At 47.2% G+C, this 18,588-nt stretch overlaps 1 protein-coding gene across 2 annotated transcripts; it reads right to left on the bottom strand.

Moving 5' to 3' along the window:
* Nucleotides 1–3,613: 3,613 nt before the first annotated feature.
* On the bottom strand, nucleotides 3,614–17,450 carry LOC118081118 (uncharacterized). 2 transcript variants are annotated; one of them, XM_088663550.1, is made up of 6 exons: nucleotides 17,330–17,450; nucleotides 16,924–17,005; nucleotides 11,837–12,918; nucleotides 10,657–10,798; nucleotides 7,051–8,223; nucleotides 3,614–3,920 (listed from the first exon to the last, which is right to left on the bottom strand). In XM_088663550.1, exons 3-5 carry the CDS (start codon nucleotides 12,620–12,622, stop codon nucleotides 7,052–7,054), a joined length of 2,100 nt encoding a protein of 699 aa, XP_088519676.1. In that variant the 5' UTR covers nucleotides 12,623–12,918; nucleotides 16,924–17,005; nucleotides 17,330–17,450; the 3' UTR covers nucleotides 3,614–3,920; nucleotide 7,051. The 2 variants fall into 2 exon arrangements, with proteins under 2 accessions (XP_088519676.1, XP_060126485.2); XM_060270502.2 differs by lacking the exon at nucleotides 17,330–17,450 and having other exon boundaries at nucleotides 16,924–17,182.
* Between the last annotated feature and the right edge of the window lie 1,138 nt (nucleotides 17,451–18,588).

Here is an 18,588-nt window from a genome sequence, read left to right as displayed (position 1 = left end):
TGCCTCTCTGAGCATCGGAGCTCGCTGGCTGTGGGTTGGGCCATGGGAGGCTGCAGGGCTGGATGCGCCCCCTTGCAAGGCGAATGCATCGTGCAGGCGTTGAAACTTCCCTGCTGCTTCCCCTGCCCTCGTATTTGCAGCACGCTGCTTCTGATACTGGAGGTTCTGCTCTTCACTGTCAGGGCAAATATATTAACCCTATGAGATCTGTTCTATTCCTAGCTCTGGAGCAGCAGGGAAGAAGCTTTGCACCCTTCTGCAGGGATGTTCACACGCCAGCAGCTGTGTTCCTGCGCACACAAATCGCTGAGCTGTCGGCGTAACAACAAGAACAACAACAAATTATTTATACCCTGCCCATCTGGCTGGGTTTCCCTAGCCACTCTGGGCAGCTCCCAACAGATTTTTTTTAAACAAATAGAATAAAACATCAAACATTAAAAACTTCCCTAAACAGGGCTGCCTTCAGATGTCTTCTAAACTCAGGGTTCGAGCCCCATGGGAGATAAAGTGAAAATGAAGTGTAATGTTACCTTGACATTGTGTACACAGTATTCCAATGGTTTAAACACCCCACAAAAATCCCTTCCCGTTTCTATACCCTTTCTGTATCTTATCTAATTAGTGGGTTTAAAAAGATTTTTCTCAAAATTTATTATATAATTGGAATAGATCTGGCATCTTATACAAGCTATCCAGGATATTGTACTACGTCTACTTGTAAAATAACACACGAAAGCTCATACCAAAATAAAAACTTAGTTGGTCTTCAAGGTGCTACTGAAGGAATTTTTTTATTTTGCTTCGACTCAGACCAACACGGCTACCTACTTGCAACTATGTCTACTTGTGATCAGGTGTGCAGTCACTGGTTTCTAAATCCTCATCATGAAAAATTCCTGAAATGCCATTTTAGGTAAAATAAGCAAGTTCAGATCAAGTGTATTATATAAGTGTAGTATGTGATACAGTGGTACCTTGCAAGACGAAATTAATTCGTTCCATGAGTCATTTCATTTTATGAAAATCCCTGTTCCCCGTCAAACTTCTCCCCATGGCGGCTCAGCTCTAGCGCTGGGATCCTCTGCTCCTGAACCCAGCGCTAGAGCTGAGCCACTGGCAAACCTCAGCCATCCGTACAGGGATGTGGCTGCCAAGCAGAGGAGCCCCGGCAAGCAGCGCCCACTGCACTTCGGCTCCGGGGGGCTGGCGGTGGTGCTTGCTCGCTTGGTTCGGGGAAGACAGGCGGCAACAGCGCCGGCAAGTGAGCAAGCGCCGCCGCCGCCTCCAGTCCCCGGAGCCGAAGCACAGCAGGGCAGGCAGGCAGGCAGCCCCGGCAAGCAGCTTCGTCTTTCAAAGCACGGCCATAAACGAATTCGTCTTGCGAGACGCCTCGCACAACGCAAAACGCTGTTGTCTTGCGAGTTTTTCATTGTGCGAGCATTCGTCTTGCAGCGTATTACTGTATATTTACTTTAATTTGGCAGGTGTTGGATACCACATTATAAAATGTTAAGCTTCTGAGTGATTCTGGAATAACATTTTGATTTAGGCTTCCTCTTTAATAGTAAACTTTCCTTTTCTCCTTTCTCCAATTAAAGGTTTTTATGCTCTAAGATTCTTGCTTTCACCAGTCTAATAGTACTCCCTATGTACCATAATTTACAATTGCATTGTAGGGCATACACAACTCCCCGAGAATTACAATTCGTAAAAGACTCCAACTGGACAGGTTCGCAAGAACCAGGTATTGTAAATTCCTTAATTTCTTGCATTAATTCACAGGCTAGAGTTGCCATATTCCAAACAGTGAAAATCTGAACTGAATTTTTTTTGAGCTTTTGGGGCAAAACCTCAAAATTGCTGTTTCTGAGCTATTTTTTATGGGAAAATGGCTCCCATACATCCAGGTTCCTGTGGTTGAGGCCTTGTCATCTGACAGAGCCGTCCCCAGCCTCCCCACCCCCTGCTTCTTCTGATGTAATAAACGAGTTAGTCTGAAAGGTGGTGGCTGCTGTGAGGCTCCCTTGGCGGTCTGAGTGCAAAACAGACCACAGAGTACACGGCTTCCAAACCTACCCCACATTCCCCATTCCCATTTCTCTTCCACGTATTATTGGATTGTGATGTTGGCTTAGATCAGGCACCCCCAAACTCAGCCCTCCAGATGTTTTGGGACTACAACTCCCATCGTCCCTAGCTAACAGGACCAGTGGTCAGGGATGATGGGAATTGTAGTCCCAAAACATCTGGAGGGCCGAGTTTGGGGATGCCTGGCTTAGATGGTGGGTTTTGATCCCCTCCTTTACTACAGTCACCCCCAAACAACCCTGGGAAGTGTAGTATGTTAAGGGTGCTGAGAATTGTGGGGAGGCCCCTACTCCTCTCACATAGTTTAACAGACAATCCCTCTTCATAGGGAACTATGCAGCTCTGCGTGGGCAATGGGGAGGTTTTTTTCCCCTATGGCTTCCAGCACCCTTGAAACTACGCTTCCTATGGTTCTTAGGGAGAAGATGTACCTGTTTAAAGTGGTAAGATACTGGCTTAAATGTATTGTGCCGACAGGGCCCCAGTCTTAAGCAAGACACACAGGAGAAAGTGAATTTCACAAAAAAAAAAAACTGACTAATTTTTTTATTTAAAAAACATTTTTTAAAAAAGAGCAGGAAATTTTAAGTAACCAAAGAATAACAAAGCAAAGGCAGTAGATTCCTTCTGAGCAGGTTCCGTAATCCTTAACAAAGGAGCAACTCTGAAGAAACATTGTGTCCAAAATTAAACCAGTTTTTTCTTACTTGATCCCCCCCCCCCGAGCTACTCTGCATTGGGAGGGGGGCCAGAATAGCCCCACTGCAAAGCCAAGGAGGGCACAAAGGCAACACCCCCTTCCCTGCTGTTGCCTATCAGCAACTACTCTCGAAGGTAAACTGCTCCTAAACAGGGGGCTCCTTATAGTTATCATTACCTCTTGTGGTGAGCTCAGGTGCCGAGTGCTCACAGCTACTTATCCAAAAAACGGGTCATTGAGAAACAAAAAGGGAGGTATTAGCATGCTCAGAGGAACACCAAGGTTCTGCAGAAATACAAAAAAAGATCCCCAAACCCCGCAATATTAAAAAACCCAGAACAGCCCAATAAGGACTGAGCATGCTCAGTGACAACCAAGTGCTATGTGTTTGCTCGGAAGAGGGGAATGGAATGGAATATCCTAAGAGAGGGCGCCGCTGGCTGGCTGGCTGGCTGGCTGCAGTGCTGAACATTAACATTCCAGAGGTCTTGTATGCCTTGAAAAATAGCCCATCCTCCATGAATATATCAAAACCCACTTCAACACCACCACCAATTATTTTGATCCGGCTCACAAATAATTCCACCACCTATCCCTTTGGGTTCTGATATAGCACATCAAAAACACCAAAATGAGCATTAACCTGATCCCACCCCACCCCCCCATACAAAAGTAACCACCCCCATTGCCAGCAGCTATAAAGTCCATTTACACAACCTAATCCTATATAGGTTTACTCCAATGCAATTCCCTTCTGTGTTCAGCCAAGTGCACACAGGATTACAGCTACATAGGTCTACAAATGTCTAACTCATCCGCCTCCAACTGTTTCTTCTATTTATTTATTTTCCAAACAGCATACAAATGGCATAAAGAGATGCATACTTTTCAAAAAGGCATGAGGAAGATGAAGTACATCCAGAGAGGAGCAAAGAAGGGGAGATACATATAAGCACAAGGGGGAAAGGAACCAGAGAGCAGAGAATTCATTCGGCCAAGGAGCAAGTCATTTGATTTCCACTTGGACGGCAACTCGGCTCCACAAGCAGAAAGATGATCAGGTTCCAATTCAGTTTGACAACGGCATCCTTTAGAGGTCTCTACTCTTCCGTTTTCTTCAGATCCAGCCCTGCATAAGAATGGATTTCTTTTAAAAGCATGTATACATCCTTGTTGCTTTTGTCTTTACCCAAACCCACAAATCCCCTCTTTCCAAACTTGTCTTTGGTCGCATCCACACCATGCACTTAAAAGCACAAAACAATCCCTGGAACTGTAGCTCACCTCCTGCCCCGAAGTAGTACAATTTCCTCCCTCCTTCTTCCCCAAGCCTAGCTAGTGCTCTCCCAGTTTTGGGAAGGTGGGGAAGCTTTAGGGTAAGGTTACCAGACGTCCCCGTTTCCTGGGGTCTAGCCCCCGGATTTACAACTCAATCCCCTGACAAAATCCATTGAAGTTGAAAAGTGTCCCTGGATTCATTGAAAAAAGCCTGGTAACCTTACTTTAGGGCCCTGTCAGAGCCCTCGTGCCTTCTTCTCAAAGTTGGGCACCTCCTTACCTGGGCTTTGCGGTGCCTCCTTCCCAAAGCCTTTGGGAAGACAGTGTGAGGGCTGGGGCAGGGGGCAAATTTGGCCTCGCACAGGGAGCCATAGTACCCAAGTCTGCCACTGCCTCAAGAAACCAGCACCCGTGGGATTCCCCAGGGTGGGGAATGTGCTTTAAAAATACAGTATGGTGTGGGTGGTGACCTTTCTGTTTTTCAAAACACACCAGGCCTTTCTTCTACCAAGTCGGGTCATTTGTCTCCCTGGGCCAGTGTTATCCACTCTTGTCTGGCAGCAACTCTCAGGACAGACTCTATCACTAGCAACCTAGTTTTCAATGCTAGCTGTCTAGTCCTTTTAATACAGGGAATGGCAGGGATTGAACCTGATGGCGAAGTCGGAGCCCTACCACTGAGTGGTAAGGATGGGCAGAAGACTGTAGATAATTATTATTATTATTATTATTATTATTATTATTATTATTATTATTATTATTATTTATACCCCACCCACCTGGCTGAATCTCCCCAACCACTCTGGGCGGCTCCCAATTGAATATTAAAACAATAATACCGATAGATCTCTAGGTGATTTGCTGATGGTTCCATAGATAAATTTAGGGTTCATTCTCAGTTATGGGATAAACCTGGGTCAGGGTTGCATAGGATGAAAACGATGCTCTGTGTTTGTTTTAAAGGCCTTCACATGAAAACTAGCATGGCACGGAGAGAGGGTGGGATTCAAGCAAGTCGCATGCAAGGAATGAGGTCTATTTGTGCAGCAGACTTTGCACATATGGGACCTGCTCTGGAGGTTTAATTAAGAAAATGTGTGTACTACAGCTATGAGTAGTTAACTCCATCCAAATTCCAAGAAAAGTATGTAATATACATTGTGATGGGGAGCAGGGATGTGGGAGATGAATCAAGCAGCATACGCTAACAACACCAGAGAATCTCTTGAACCTTTGGCCTCAGTGGAAAAAGAGGAATAAATAGCATGCGTCTGGCCACTTTTATTACTGCCCCCTTAGGGTGTTTTTTTTTTAAATGTAGTGATTTTGCCTGACGGCACTGTGGGTTGATAAAAGAATGCTAATGTTCCTTGATTGCTAGAAAATGTCTCCCCTCCTTTTGGAATGGGGTGCCCATCAGAGTCTGAGAAGGCCACACTCATCAACCTAGACTGGAATGGGGCCTGGAAGGAGTTCGCAGCCAGGTTTATACAGTCATACCTCGGTTTGAGAATGCTCCGGTTTGAGTACTTTCAGTTGAAGTACTCCGCGGACCCGGAAGTGTTTACTTTCGGGTTCTGCGGCGCGCGCATGCGCAGAAGCAATCTGTGCAGTCCGTGCATGCGCACAAGCGCTCTATCGGCGCTTCGCGCACATGCGGAAGAGGCGCTCGGTTTAAGTACTTTTCGGGGAGCGAATGGCACCCTGGAACCAATTGAGTACAGTGGTACCTCAGTTTATGAACACAATTGGTTCCGGAAGTCTGTTCATAAACCAAAGCGTTCATAAACCGAAGCAAACTTTCCCACTGAAAGTAATGGAAAGTGGATTAATCCGTTCTAGAGGATGAAAAAAAAACCCTAAAGCAGCAATTTAACGGAGCGCTTCCGTGGCTGCAGCCCAGTCGCGGAAGCGCTCCCCGGCCTCTGGGAGGCATCGGAACGAAGGCCCGGCCTCCCCGAAGGTAGCAGACACTCTTTGGGGAGGTTTGGCCTTCGCTCTGATGCCTTCGGGGAGGCCGGGTCTTCGCTCCGGGCCTCCAGGAGCCATCAGAGCGAAGGCCCGGCCTCCCCGAAGGCAACGGACGTTCAGTAGGCCTTGGGCACCTTGGTTTACGAACTTCCGGGTTAGGAGTGTTCGTAAACCGAAAATTCATAAACCGAGGTGTTCGTAAACCGAGGTACCACTGTACTTAAACCGAGGTACCACTGTAAGTGAGTCACAAGATTACCGTATTTTTCGCTCCATGACGCACTTTTTTCTTCCTAAAAAGTAAGAGGAGATTCTGTGCGTCTTATGGAGCGAATGCATGGTCCCTGGAGCCAGATTACCCAGGGGGAAAGGCAGATGGTGCTTTTTTTCCCCTTAGAAAGAGCTAAAGGTTAACAAGAGGGGAAGAGGGTGTTGAAACAGAAGCCACTCAGCAGGGAGGGAGATAAGGGATGCTAGCTCCCTTCCTGGCCCCGTCCCCTTGCCCATGCCCCCAGCAACATGTGACTGGCTGATTAGATTATCAGTCTGGAAACTGTAGAAATGGCTCCCTTTCCTTTCCTAAAGAAGCTGCAGAACTGTGAGTTGAACCCCATAAAAACAGGATTTTTTTCCCTTTGCAAAAGAAGCTGCACAACTTTGAGCTGATGCTCAAAAAAACGGGGCTTTCCCCCTTCGCAAAATAAGCTGCACAACTGTGAGCTGATCCCAAAAAACCCCACAGGGCTTCCCCCCTTTCCTCCTCTAAAAATTAGGTGCGTCTTTTGGTCAGGTCCGTCTTATGGAGCGAAAAATACAGTAAATAAAGGAAAGAGGGAAGGAATTAAAAAAGCTGGAGGACACAAATGAAATATGCAAAAGGTCACAGGCCAACAATCTGCATGAAGTACATGTTGCCTGGGTGTCAGGTCATTTCTCCCAATAAAGAGTTTTTGTAAGTACTTTTACAACTCAGTTCAATTCTATTCAATTCAGTTATTCAATTCAATTACCTCACAGGGTTCTTGTGATGATATAAGATGGGTGCAAAAAGACATCGTCAGATGGAAGCTCTTCTTCGGTTTTGATCGTTTCTGGAGATTCTTTCCTCGGTCCGTGGATTTTCTGGTGGCTAACAAGGTGTGTCCTGCGATTGAACCTTTTCCCACAGTCAGGGCATCCATAGGGTCTCTCTCCAGTGTGGATTCTCTGATGGCTGATAAGGTTTGTGCTGCGATTGAACTTCTTCCCGCAATCTGTGCATTCAAACGGTTTCTCCCCCGTGTGGATTTTCTGGTGCATCTTCAGGCCTGACCGGCGGCAAAAACTTTCTCCACAATCTGAGCATGTGTGCAGCTCCCTGGCTGTGTGAATGCTCTGATGTCTAATGAGGTGCTTGTTCCGGCTGAAACTTTCGCCGCACTCGGAGCATTTGAACGTCTTTTCCCCCGTGTGGTTCTTCTGGTGCCTAATGTAAGTCGATCGATCGCAAAAGCTCTTGCTGCAGAGCAGGCATTTGTACGGTTTCTCGCCCGTGTGGCTTCTCTGGTGTGTTATGAGATGGTGGCTCTGGCTGAAGCTTTTCCCACATGCGGTGCATTTGTACGGCCTGTCTCCAGTGTGAAGCCTCTCGTGTCTCACCAGACTCGACTTATCGCAAAACTGTTTGCTGCAGGAGGAGCACGAGAATGGCTTCTCGCCCGTGTGCATTCTCTGATGTGAAATAAGGTTTGAGTTCCGACTGAACCCCTTCCCGCAGTCCAAGCATTTGAACGGCTTCACTCCCGCGTGGATTTTGCTGTGGTTATTGAGATGGGAGCTCCGCCGGAAGTTTTTGCCGCAATCTGCACATTCGTACGGCTTCTCCCGGCCATGGACTCTTATATGCATGATGAAGCCAGCTCTGGAGACAAACACTTTGCCACAATCGGAGCAGTCATACAGTTCCTGCCCTGAGTTGTTCCTCTGATGTCTGTTGAGGCCGTGGAACAATCTATCACTTGGCCTCTTTAATTTGGGTGCTGCCTGTTCGGCTGCTGTTTCACCCTCCGGTGCAACGGATTCATTCCTATGCTCTTCTGTTCCGTATTCCTTTGACTCCGCTGGTTTTGAAATTGTCTCTTCAAAGTCCTGGCAGCTCTCTCCTTCTAGTGGCATCCCGTCATTTTCATCCTGACCTTCGTCACCTGATATTAATATAAGAATAATGAAAATCATCATTCTTTCTATTTCTGATGTTAATATAAGAATAATGAAAACCATCATTCTTTCTATTTCTGATGTTCAGGTTGCGAGTGGTGTTGCTGATGTAGCCAAAACCCCATCTGGTAAGCAGGCTGAGACCCTACCTGCCTGCGGACTGTCTTGCCAGAGTGGTGCATGCTCTGGTTATCTCCCGCTTGGATTACTGCAATGCGCTCTATGTGGGGCTGCCTTTGAAGGTGACCTGGAAACTACAACTAATCCAGAATGCAGCAGCTAGACTGGTGACTGGGAGCGGCCGCCGAGACCACATAACACCGGTCCTGAGAGATCTACACTGGCTCCCAGTAAGTTTCCGAGCACAATTCAAAGTGTTGGTGTTGAGCTTTAAAGCCCTAAATGGCCTTGGTCCAGTATACCTGAAGGAGCTTCTCCACCCCCATTGTTCTGCCCGGAGACTAAAGTCCAGTTCCGAGGGCCTTCTGGCGGTTCTCTCGCTGCAAGAAGCCAAGTTACAGGGAACCAGGCAGAGGGCCTTCTTAGTAGTGGTGCCCACCCTGTGGAACGCCCTCCCACCAGATGTCAAAGAGAAAAACAGCTACCAGACTTTTAGAAGACATCTGAAGGCAGCCCTGTTTAGGGAAGCTTTTAATATTTAATGCTGTATTGTTTTAATATTCAATTGGGAGCCGCCCAGAGTGGCTGGGGAGACTCGGCCAGATGGGTGGGGTATAAATAAAAAATTATTATTATTATCATCACAAAACACAGGATTTGGGGTGGTGTTAGGGAAGAACTAAGCTACCTGCAAGGTGATTGGTTAGTTAGTTAAATATTTTTATTTATTTGCTATGCCCATGGCAGAACGACTCCATTCACACAGAAGAGGGTGTGCGGAACCCCGAGATTTGCAGAAGTGCACAAAAATAATCTGGTGAATAAAACCCTAAAAGGGGGGACCCACAAAACAGTCGATGGAGGGATGAACTTGCTCACTGGCCATAGAATACTGATTGACATTTTAGGGGAGGAGGGGCAGCTGTGGGACAGCAAACCAGGAGAAGGAATGGGCTGAAGTGGCTGGAATCCTGAAAAGAGGCACGCCATGGTGTAACACGTTGTTGTAGGTTCTGCATGCCATAATTACAATAAGCATTTATGCAGGAACATAGAAGCAGTGGAGGCTGGTGTGCATTGGGGCTGGTGGGGCGGAAAGCAGACCAACAGAATCAATATGACAGGTGGAGACAATAAATTCCAGCTGTATCCCCAGCCTCCTCCCTAGTTCCACAAGTGCCAACCCCAAGGAAGGAGCTGACAGGCAATGCCGACACCTGGGGTAGCTGTAAGTTTAAAAGGTTTAAAAAAAGGCAGCTGGCAAAGGAGAACTTGAAGTTGGTGGCAGGGCTGGGCCATATCTGGTTTTCAACATTTGCGATATATCGCCAGCTAAACATGGTGATCTATTGATATAGGACAATGTCTGAAATAAGGATGGAGCTGGTTTTCAACTTTGTGATATATCACCAGCTAAACATCTTGATATATCAATATATCCCAATGTCTGAAATAAGGATGGAGCTACGTAGACGCACTGGCTGGCTTCGCGGTTTCCCCCACATTGTGATTTTTGCACCACACACACACACACACACACACACACACACACACACACACACACTTTGCAATATATTGCCAGGTCAATAACTATGAAGTCCATATCACGATATGGACTTCAAACTGGTTTTGAGTGACAAATCAATATATAGCCCAGCCCTAGTTGTTGGGGCAGTGCCTCATTTATCTAACAGACCCACTGCGTAGAACCTGTTTTAAACCAGGCCAAATTATTTGTCCATTGAGCCCAATATGTTCTGCTTTGTATGTTCTCTGTAATCTTTCAAAGAAGGCTTCCTTGTCAGCTGGTACTCCATCCTTTTTAAATTGGGAGATGCTAGGAATCGAAGCTGTGAAATTAGGTGGTGGAATATGTGCTCTATTAGACTAATAATAATAATAATAAAAGTTATTATTTATACCCCGCCCATCTGGCTGGGTTTCCCCAGCCACTCTGGGCGGCTTCCGACAGAAAAATAAAATGCAACAATTTGTTAAACATTAAAAGCCTCCCTAAACAGGGCTGCCTTCAGATGTCTTCTAAAAATCTGGTAGCTTTTTTTCTCTTTGACATCTGATGGGAGGGCGTTCCACAGGGCAGGCGCCACTACCGAGAAGGCCCTCTGCCTGGTTACCTGCAACTTGGCTTCTCGCAACGAGGGAACTGCCAGAAGGCCCTCAGCTAGGGGAACACCCACCTGTCCCCAGAGCAAAATGGCATATGTAACAGAAGTTTTGAAAAGGAAACAAGAACAAGATAAGCAAGTTTACAACTTGCTTCCAGTGCAACTCATCCTTGCCTAGCAGACTGGCTTCTTCTTCCTCCTCCTCCTCATCTTCCCCCTCCTCCTTGACCTCCCTGTAGAGCTGCCTGAGGGTCAAATCCAGCGAAGAACCTTCTCCCGCAGAGAAATTCACAGCAGCCTCCTCTTTCATTCCCACCTGAAACAACGGGAGAGAATTTCAGTCCAAGGTGGCTCAGGGGTGGGGCACATAAGACAAGTCCTCTTGGATCAGACCAACATCCCATTTCCTGCCATGGCCAGTCAGAGGCCTCCGGGAAGCCCACAAGCAGGTCTAAAAGTCAACAGCCCTCCCCAAGACAGAGATGTCTATACTGCATTTACCTATTGTGGCTAAAGAGCCGTTGGTAAGCTCATTCGCTACAAATTCCTCATCCCCTTTTAAAGCTGTCTGAGCAGGTGGCTGTCACCTCATCTTGTGGGAGTGAGTTCCATAAGCTCAGTCACACATTTTGCTCGAAGAAGTGTGGTTTCCTGCCCCCCCCCCAAAAAATCCATTACCTAATCTACCGATCATCAATTTCACTGGAGGATATTTCCCACCCTGCTGCAAAGTCTAGCGTTGCAAAGAACAAAAACATTTCTGTTTCTTTCTCTTCATCATGCATGAATGCTGTAAATCTCCCTCATGTCCCTCCCCACTTTTGTTGCATCTTCCGCCCTCCGGAAGCAAAAAAGCCTTTCCTTGTAAAGAAAGTGCTCCATGGGGCATTTTTTGCTTGACCTGTTTTGCATCTCTCCCAGTCACACGAAGCGACTATTACCAGAATGACTCATCCCATAAGCCAGGGAAAGGGAACCGGGTCCAGCCAGTGGGCTGGATCCTGACCCACCCGACTGCCAATCACCTGACACCACAACAATGTCAGGTGACTTGTTTCCGTTTGCCTGGGTGGTTTGAAAAAAACCAAATACAGCACTGCACTGCATGTCATCAGCGGACATGTGGCAATTGCAAACTGCCGGGCTTCGCAGGTACTGCCGGGCAACTGATTCTCCAGTGCTTGCTGCTGTGATCATCTGTGCTCGCAAAGGCACAGACCTAGGAGGCTTAAGTGGCCCCAATTAGGCCCACAGACCCCAGGTTCCCCACTACTGCCGCCAGCTAAGTACCACAGCTTACATACATCCTACCACCAATAGCACGGCCTGCTCAGGACCATTGGGAAGAAAATACCTGTTGGTCCTGCCTCTGAGCCTCTCGCTGCCTCAGGAGAAAATGCTCAGCAAGGGCTACAGCGTGGAAGCAGCTCTCTGAATCGCGTTCTCGGATCCAGCTCAGCATTTCCGGGGGCAGGATGGCCAAGAATTGCTCCAGAATCACCAGCTCCAGGATCTCCTCTTTGGTGTGCCTCTCTGGTATGAGCCACTGGTGGCAAAACTTCCGGAGTTGACAGTAGGCTTCCCATGGCCCCTCAGCTTCTTCATAGCCAAACTTCCGGAAGCGCTGGCGCTGGCATTCGGGACTGGCGGTCTCTGTGGCCTCAGCCTCGCTTGCCTGCTCATCGCTGCTCCCGCTGTCACTTTTCACACCCTCTTGGGCTGTCCGGGTGCGTCCTGTCCCGAGCCGGGGCCTTGTCGTCCTGCCTTTAGCCCACCGGCTGGTGGCTGCTGCTCCTTTGGAGTGGGAAAGGGAATCCTTATCATCGTCCTTCAGTGCTGTCTCTTCCAATTCCAGGTCTCCCTGCCCTGACAGAGGGGACTGTGAGGCATCTGGGAAGTCTTGCCACTGCCCGTCCCACTGCTGGGATGACGGTCCTTCACCCACTTCCTGTTTAATGCCTTGTGGTGACGCCGCAACAATAACCGTCTGCACCTCGGAGGCCAGGGAGGTCTCCCCAGTTCTTTGCAGCCCTCTCCTGGATCCAGTTTCTCGCCTCTCCATTTTTATTTCTGGCTTCACGTGCTGGTCAGACTCGTGAAGATCCAGGGGCAAGAATTGTGCTGCCTTCTCTGTCGTCATTTTCCACCCACCACCCTCTCTCTTTTTAAAAAAATAATCAATGATCCTAGCTCAGCTCTGTCCCTCCATCCCCTTTCAGGCAGACGTAATGGAAAGCTTCTTTCCTTCGTAACTGCAATTACAGCAAGGCAGCAGCAAGTTGAAGCAGAACTGTAACTATGATAAGAGTTTCTCTGACTGAGACTTCCAGGTATAGGGGGTATATAAATTCAATAAATAATAATAAGGATAATAATAATAAGGAGCTCAGGCTGATGCAAATCTTCATCAGATGTCTTCGCTCATCTGCGGCTGTCCTGAAGGACAAAAAGCACAAATAACAAGTGAGGCAACAAGGAGAACATTGCTCTTCTCCCTAGTAAGAAGTGTATTTTGGGTTTTTTACAGGTGGAACCTGCAGCAAAAATGGTGCATTGTGTCCTCACCTCTAAAGAGAAACACTACTTTTCAGGCTTCCAGTTAGCCAGGACACTTCATTTCATTCTCCAATTTCTCTCCCCTGCCCCCAGTACAGTGGTACCTCAGGTTACAGACACTTCAGGTTATAGACTCTGCTAACCCAGAAATAGTACCTCAGTTAAGAACTTTGCTTCAGGATGAGAACAGAAATCGTGCTCTGGCGGCACAGCGGCAGCAGGAGGCCCCATTAGCTAAAGTGGTACCTCAGGTTAAGAACAGTTTCAGGTTAAGAACAGACCTCCAGAATGAATTAAGTTCTTAACCTGAGGTACCACTGTATATTCTTGTACAGCAGCAAACATGGATAGCACAGTTGGTTAAGAGTGTGATGCTGATAATACCAAGGTCGAAGGTTCGATCCCCGTATGGGACAGCTGCATATTCCTGCATTGCAGGGGGTTGGACTAGATGATCCTTAGGGTCCCTTCCAATCTTACGATTCTATTATGTGGATCCCACCAATCCTAGCTATAACCTCCCTCCGTTTCTCCGCGACCCCATTGTGGCTTAAAAGTTGTCAGCGCTCAACATGTGAGCCCATTATTACGAGGAGTGATTTATTTTAGCACATTCATTTCTCACCCTTTCAAGGCTGTGTACAGAGTTGTGGTCCCCCCCCCCTCAGTTACCCTAGAACAAGCCAGGAGTTTTTTTTAAAGCTTTGATGCAAGAATGGCACCAAAGTAGACATCAGGTGAGTGCATTTTATAATTAAGATGCCACCACCAGAAATTCAGTTTCTATCGTAACACCCAGGCAGTCTTGCATACAAGTACTAACCAAGCGACGTATTTTTTTGCTCTATAAGACGCACCTGACCATAAGATGCACCTAGTTTTTTTTAAAGAGAAAAACAAGGAAAAAAATATTCTGAATCAAATGTATTAAACCAGGCATGTCCAACAGGTAGATTGTGATATACTGGTAGATCACTGGATGTCTGTGGTAGATCACTGGCTCCCCCCCAAAAACTCAGCAACTCCCCTAAAAAAAAGCTCTACATCTTTGCCACGGAGGGAGATGCTGCCTTCACGGAGAGGAGCCTGGGGGTGTGGGGTCAGGGAGGGAGATGCTGCCTTCACAGAGGGGAGCGGTGGAGGAAGGGGCAGCCCGAAAGGGCTGCTTTTGGGCTGCCCCTTCCTCCCCCACCCCCTTTATCACTGGCTGTGGCAACAGGGGAGGAATGGGCAGCCCGAAAGCGGTGCTTTTGGGCTGCTCATTCCTCTGCCGCTGCCAGGAGCCATGGCTCTGGCAGCAGAGGCATCCCTCCGTTGGCGACTGCAGCGGCAGCCGAGGGATCCCGATGCCGTCCAGTGCCTTCGCTCCCTAAGACGCACAGACATTTCTCCTTCCTTTCTAGGAGAGATAAAGTGTGTCTTATGGAATGAAAAATACGGTGCTGACCCTGCTTAGCTTCCAAGAGCAGGCAAGACTGAGCATGCTCAGATGAAAACATGAGCAGGCGAATGTGGAGCATTCTGTCACCAAGCTGTGAAGAGCAACATTATGGGAGAGGTGTTTCCAGCTACCCCACTTCATGTCTTGGGAAGACTTGCAAGTTAGGAGGAGAGGGACTCTGAGTAACTGAGCCCTGGGATCATCATCCAAGCTGCTTCTTCATGTGCCTCCTTCACTAGAGGCTTGGAGGGCAGCAACATGGGAACGGCCTTTTAAGTTGTGGCTCCCCATTTGTGGAATGCTCTCCCAACTGAGGTTCACCTGGTGCCTTAGGTGGCAGGCAAAAACATTTCTCTATAACCAGGCCTTTGGCTGATTAACATTATATGGCCTTTTAAATGTGTTTGTGGCACTATTGGTTTGTTTTTGTTTTATTATGTCTTTTGTATTCACATTTTGTTTTTGATTTTTGTGAATTGCCTCGTGATCTTTGAATGAAGGGCGGTATACAAATTTAATGAATGAATGAATGAATAAAAATAACATCATGGGAAAGGGGTTTCTAGGACCAAGATGAAACTGAGAAGCTTCCTTGTTAACTTTGCTATTGGATATTATGCTATCTTCTTATATTTATAGTACTGAAATGTTGTTGTTGTTTCATATGTTGCTACATTTGCTATTGTGTTGTTGCTTTATTGTGCAATTTTGTAATTGTTTCGCAGTGCTTGGCTTTGAAATACATTTCTGCTTCATTTGTTGCAAGCCGCTTTGAGCAATTTTTTTTTGTGGGGAGTGGAAAAGCAGCATACAAATAAAACACTGAATGAATGAAGAGCTTTAAAGGTTAAAACACGCACTTTGAACTGAGCGTGGGAACACTTGGGGAGCCAGTGGCAAGGAGTACCAAAGCTCAGCTTTCCTCAAGTTAAATACAGGCATTTTCTCCAGGGATATTGTGGAATCTGCTGAACCAGAGGCTCGAAATAGAGATTGCTTTTCCCATTATTTCCCCCCCTTCTCACACCCACATGCTTCTCAAAGGACTTTATTTTCCTGTTCTCCTACTGGTGAATGGAGGAAATAGAATCTATATGCCTCAATAGCCCCCACCCCACTCAGAAATTGCTCTGTAAGCAGTTTAGCCATCTGTATGCACGCCTTCTCAGAAAATGCAGAAATTAATTTGTTGAAACTTGTGTAATAGAGCCTTGCACATGCTGTTCTGCCCTGATAGAAAGTGGCTCTGATCAGAAATGAGAGAAGCCCATCAACCCCCCACTTTTGAGTTTGCCACAAAATGCTGTGTAAGCTGGCTATTCAAGAAAGTCAGTCACAAGAAGATGAGCTAACTGCTAACTGATGTCTGGTGTCTGTTTTAAAACTTGCATAGGCCAGCTGTATGGGCAAGAAACCAGCACAGGCTGGCAGATGCAGACAGGACAGGTGGGGGTGGGGGAGAGACTAGAAAGTTCTTACTTTGCAGTTTGGGCGAACAAGGGTGGGGGAGCTAAACTGTTATTTTTGCCAGCTTGAGTAAAATTTTTCTTTTTTGCGGGCCTGCTCGTTTGTAACTCCCGTGCTTCTCTGAAAATAAGACACCGTTTATATTCCCCCCCCCTAAAAACACACACACTATGGCTTATTTTCAGACGGTGTCTTTTTAAAAAATTAAGTATGGTACAGTTTAACCTACAAGGTTAAACTGCCTATCACTATGGCTTATTTTCGGGGTATGGCTTATATTCCTTGAATGCTTAAAAATCCTGCTATGGCTTATTTTATGGCTACTTCTTATTTTCGGAGAAACAGGGGCACTATAAGAAGGGTGCCCGAAACTGGTTCGGGGCCTCAGTCTTTGAGAGATATCTCACTGGGGTCACCTGCACAGGTCAATAATGCTGACCTTCTTTGGAAAGGTCCTATGTCCATCTTATTGATGGAGATTCCTGCAACATTTCCACTCAGCTGTTTCCTTATTCTCCCACCCCACCTCAAGCTGCCAATTTCCCCTCCCCCCTTCCCCCTTGAGCTTTTACGTTTATTCCTTCTTCCAAAAAACCCTTTATTCTCTTATCCCATTATAGTTCCAGTTTTTAAGAAATCGTGACTTTGGAACTCCCTCCCTGGAGAGGTTAGACTGGCTCCCTCCTTGTCCTTCCACCGGCAGGTTAAGACTTTATTGTCCCAACAGACTTTGGGGGACTGACTGCTTTTTAGTGAAAGGGCTGGCGCCCTGCTGCTTCTTAGTGCAATTTGTCTGAGATCTTCTCCCCACAGCATGGATTTTCCCAGCGCTAATTACATTGCACACCCAACTGTTGAATGGAAGTGCGGAAGGAGAGCGCAATTATGGGATGTCGAGCCCCGCTCCCCTCCCCCTCTTCCCCCGCCTGCAGCTCTTCTGCTCTCCAAGAACCTGGCAAACCCGCCTTCCAACTTACCGGTCCCGGGCGAGGCCTCCCTCCAGCTCCTCCCAATGGAAGCTGCGATGACAGCGGCTCTTGGCAGGGAACTTGGAGCTTCCTAGCAAACACAATCAGGCATGCATTTAAAAAAATTTTTTTTTAACAAAGAGCAACAGAACAGTTTGCAAATTTGCAAGGGGAGAAAGAAGAAGGCGGCGGCGGCGACCACCAGCTCCGGACGATTGCATTCGGCAGGAAGGAAGATTCTCCTCCTCCCCAAACCCTCTTCCTCTCTAGCCATTCTGAACTGCGCTGATTTAACCATCAGAGAACCACGGGATGCTTGAAGGGACTATGCATTTTTATTTCTATTTTTAAAAGAGAAGGATCGGCATTAAAATGGCATGTACTCTGCTGGGGGGAGGGGAACCTGACATCTTACCGGCAGGCTGTATTAATCTGAAAGGGGCCGGGGGCCGGAGAGGGTCACGCTGGCCTTTCCGCCCCTTTCCTTCGATGAAAGAGAAGATCCTTTGTTTGAAAAGGGCCCTGAAAGGGTTAAGTGGAGAGAGAGCACCGATTTCCTAGATAGGCTTGAAAGGTCATGGAACGGCGCTGGATTCCTGTTCCGTCCCCTCCCCTTTGGCCGGAAGAGCGGGAGGGGGAATGTTGCAGCTGTCAGCTGTCACGGACCTCGTTCTTTGTAGTGCAATTGCAATTGCTGTGGCAGTTTTTCTGTTTTTAACAGCAAATATAATTAAACTTGAGATAATCATGGTCTATTTTCTGCCTGTTTACAGTGGTTGTTTCTAATGATTTCGGTGGCATCCCTTGGCAGGCTCATCTGGGGATAAAAACTGACCAAAGAAAGTGGTGGAAATCTGAAATAAATATGCTTAGGATTACACCCCCGGTTTTCTAGTGACTGTTCCCGTGATGGGTGAGGATGGGAGCAGGAGTCCCAACAACAACTTAAGGCCCATAGAATCAGCCAGTGCTCCCCCCAGGGGGCACTCATGGGTACGCAGTACTAGCACATCTCTCTCTCTTTTTGGTTGTTAAAAAGTGTAGCACTTACTGTAACAACCTCATAGTGAGTACTAGCACCTATTTTTCTAGGGGGGTGGGGGGGTGGAGGAGAACTGGGTTCAGCATTCCTGCTTTACGCTGATTTAAACATTGCTGTTTTCCACCTTACGTTTCCCAGATCATACCGTACTTCCCTTTTCATTTTGATACATATTTTAATGAAATGTTTTATTATTATTTTTTAATTTATCTTATGTGAGCAGCCTGGAGAGGACCTTCCCTGGAAAAGGGCAGGATATACTGTGCAATAGAATCAATGGGGGAACCGTGTTTGTGTGTTAAAGTGGCCCTTCACGTCCGCTTTCTGGGCCTGCTTTGCACCCACCCTGAGTGCTTTTACCTAGCTAGAGGAAGGGTGTTTGTTGTAGAAGGTAGCTTTCTGCACAAAGGCAAAATTTCAATGACTTGCACCACCCACTTTTTTCCCTGGCCCCTGCTGACATGTGCCCCCCCACCCCCAGAAGGGAACGTGGTTCTCAGGGTGAAACAAGTTCTCTACCACTGGAATGAATGAATGGATATGCTCACTTGCTTGGGAGAAAACACACAGGGACTTCTTAGTAAACATGCATTGGCTTGGGCTGTAAGCAGCACATGTGATCTCCCCACCCT

Source organism: Zootoca vivipara, chromosome 2 (assembly GCF_965207765.1).
Source record: "Zootoca vivipara chromosome 2, rZooViv2.hap1.1, whole genome shotgun sequence".
Lineage (NCBI taxonomy): Eukaryota > Metazoa > Chordata > Lepidosauria > Squamata > Lacertidae > Zootoca > Zootoca vivipara.
This window is presented reverse-complemented; position numbering and strand designations above follow the sequence as displayed.

Bases quoted from the DNA above. Each gene is read 5' to 3' on its own strand.
- LOC118081118 (XM_088663550.1), bottom strand. From the start codon at position 12,622: ATGACGACAGAGAAGGCAGCACAATTCTTGCCCCTGGATCTTCACGAG. The intron at 10,799-11,836 runs GTATTTTCTTCC...CCGTTGTTTCAG, and splicing joins CTCAGAGGCAGGACCAACAG to GTGGGAATGAAAGAGGAGGC. The intron at 8,224-10,656 runs GCAAGGATGAGT...TATTAATATCAG, and splicing joins AGAAGAAGCCAGTCTGCTAG to GTGACGAAGGTCAGGATGAA.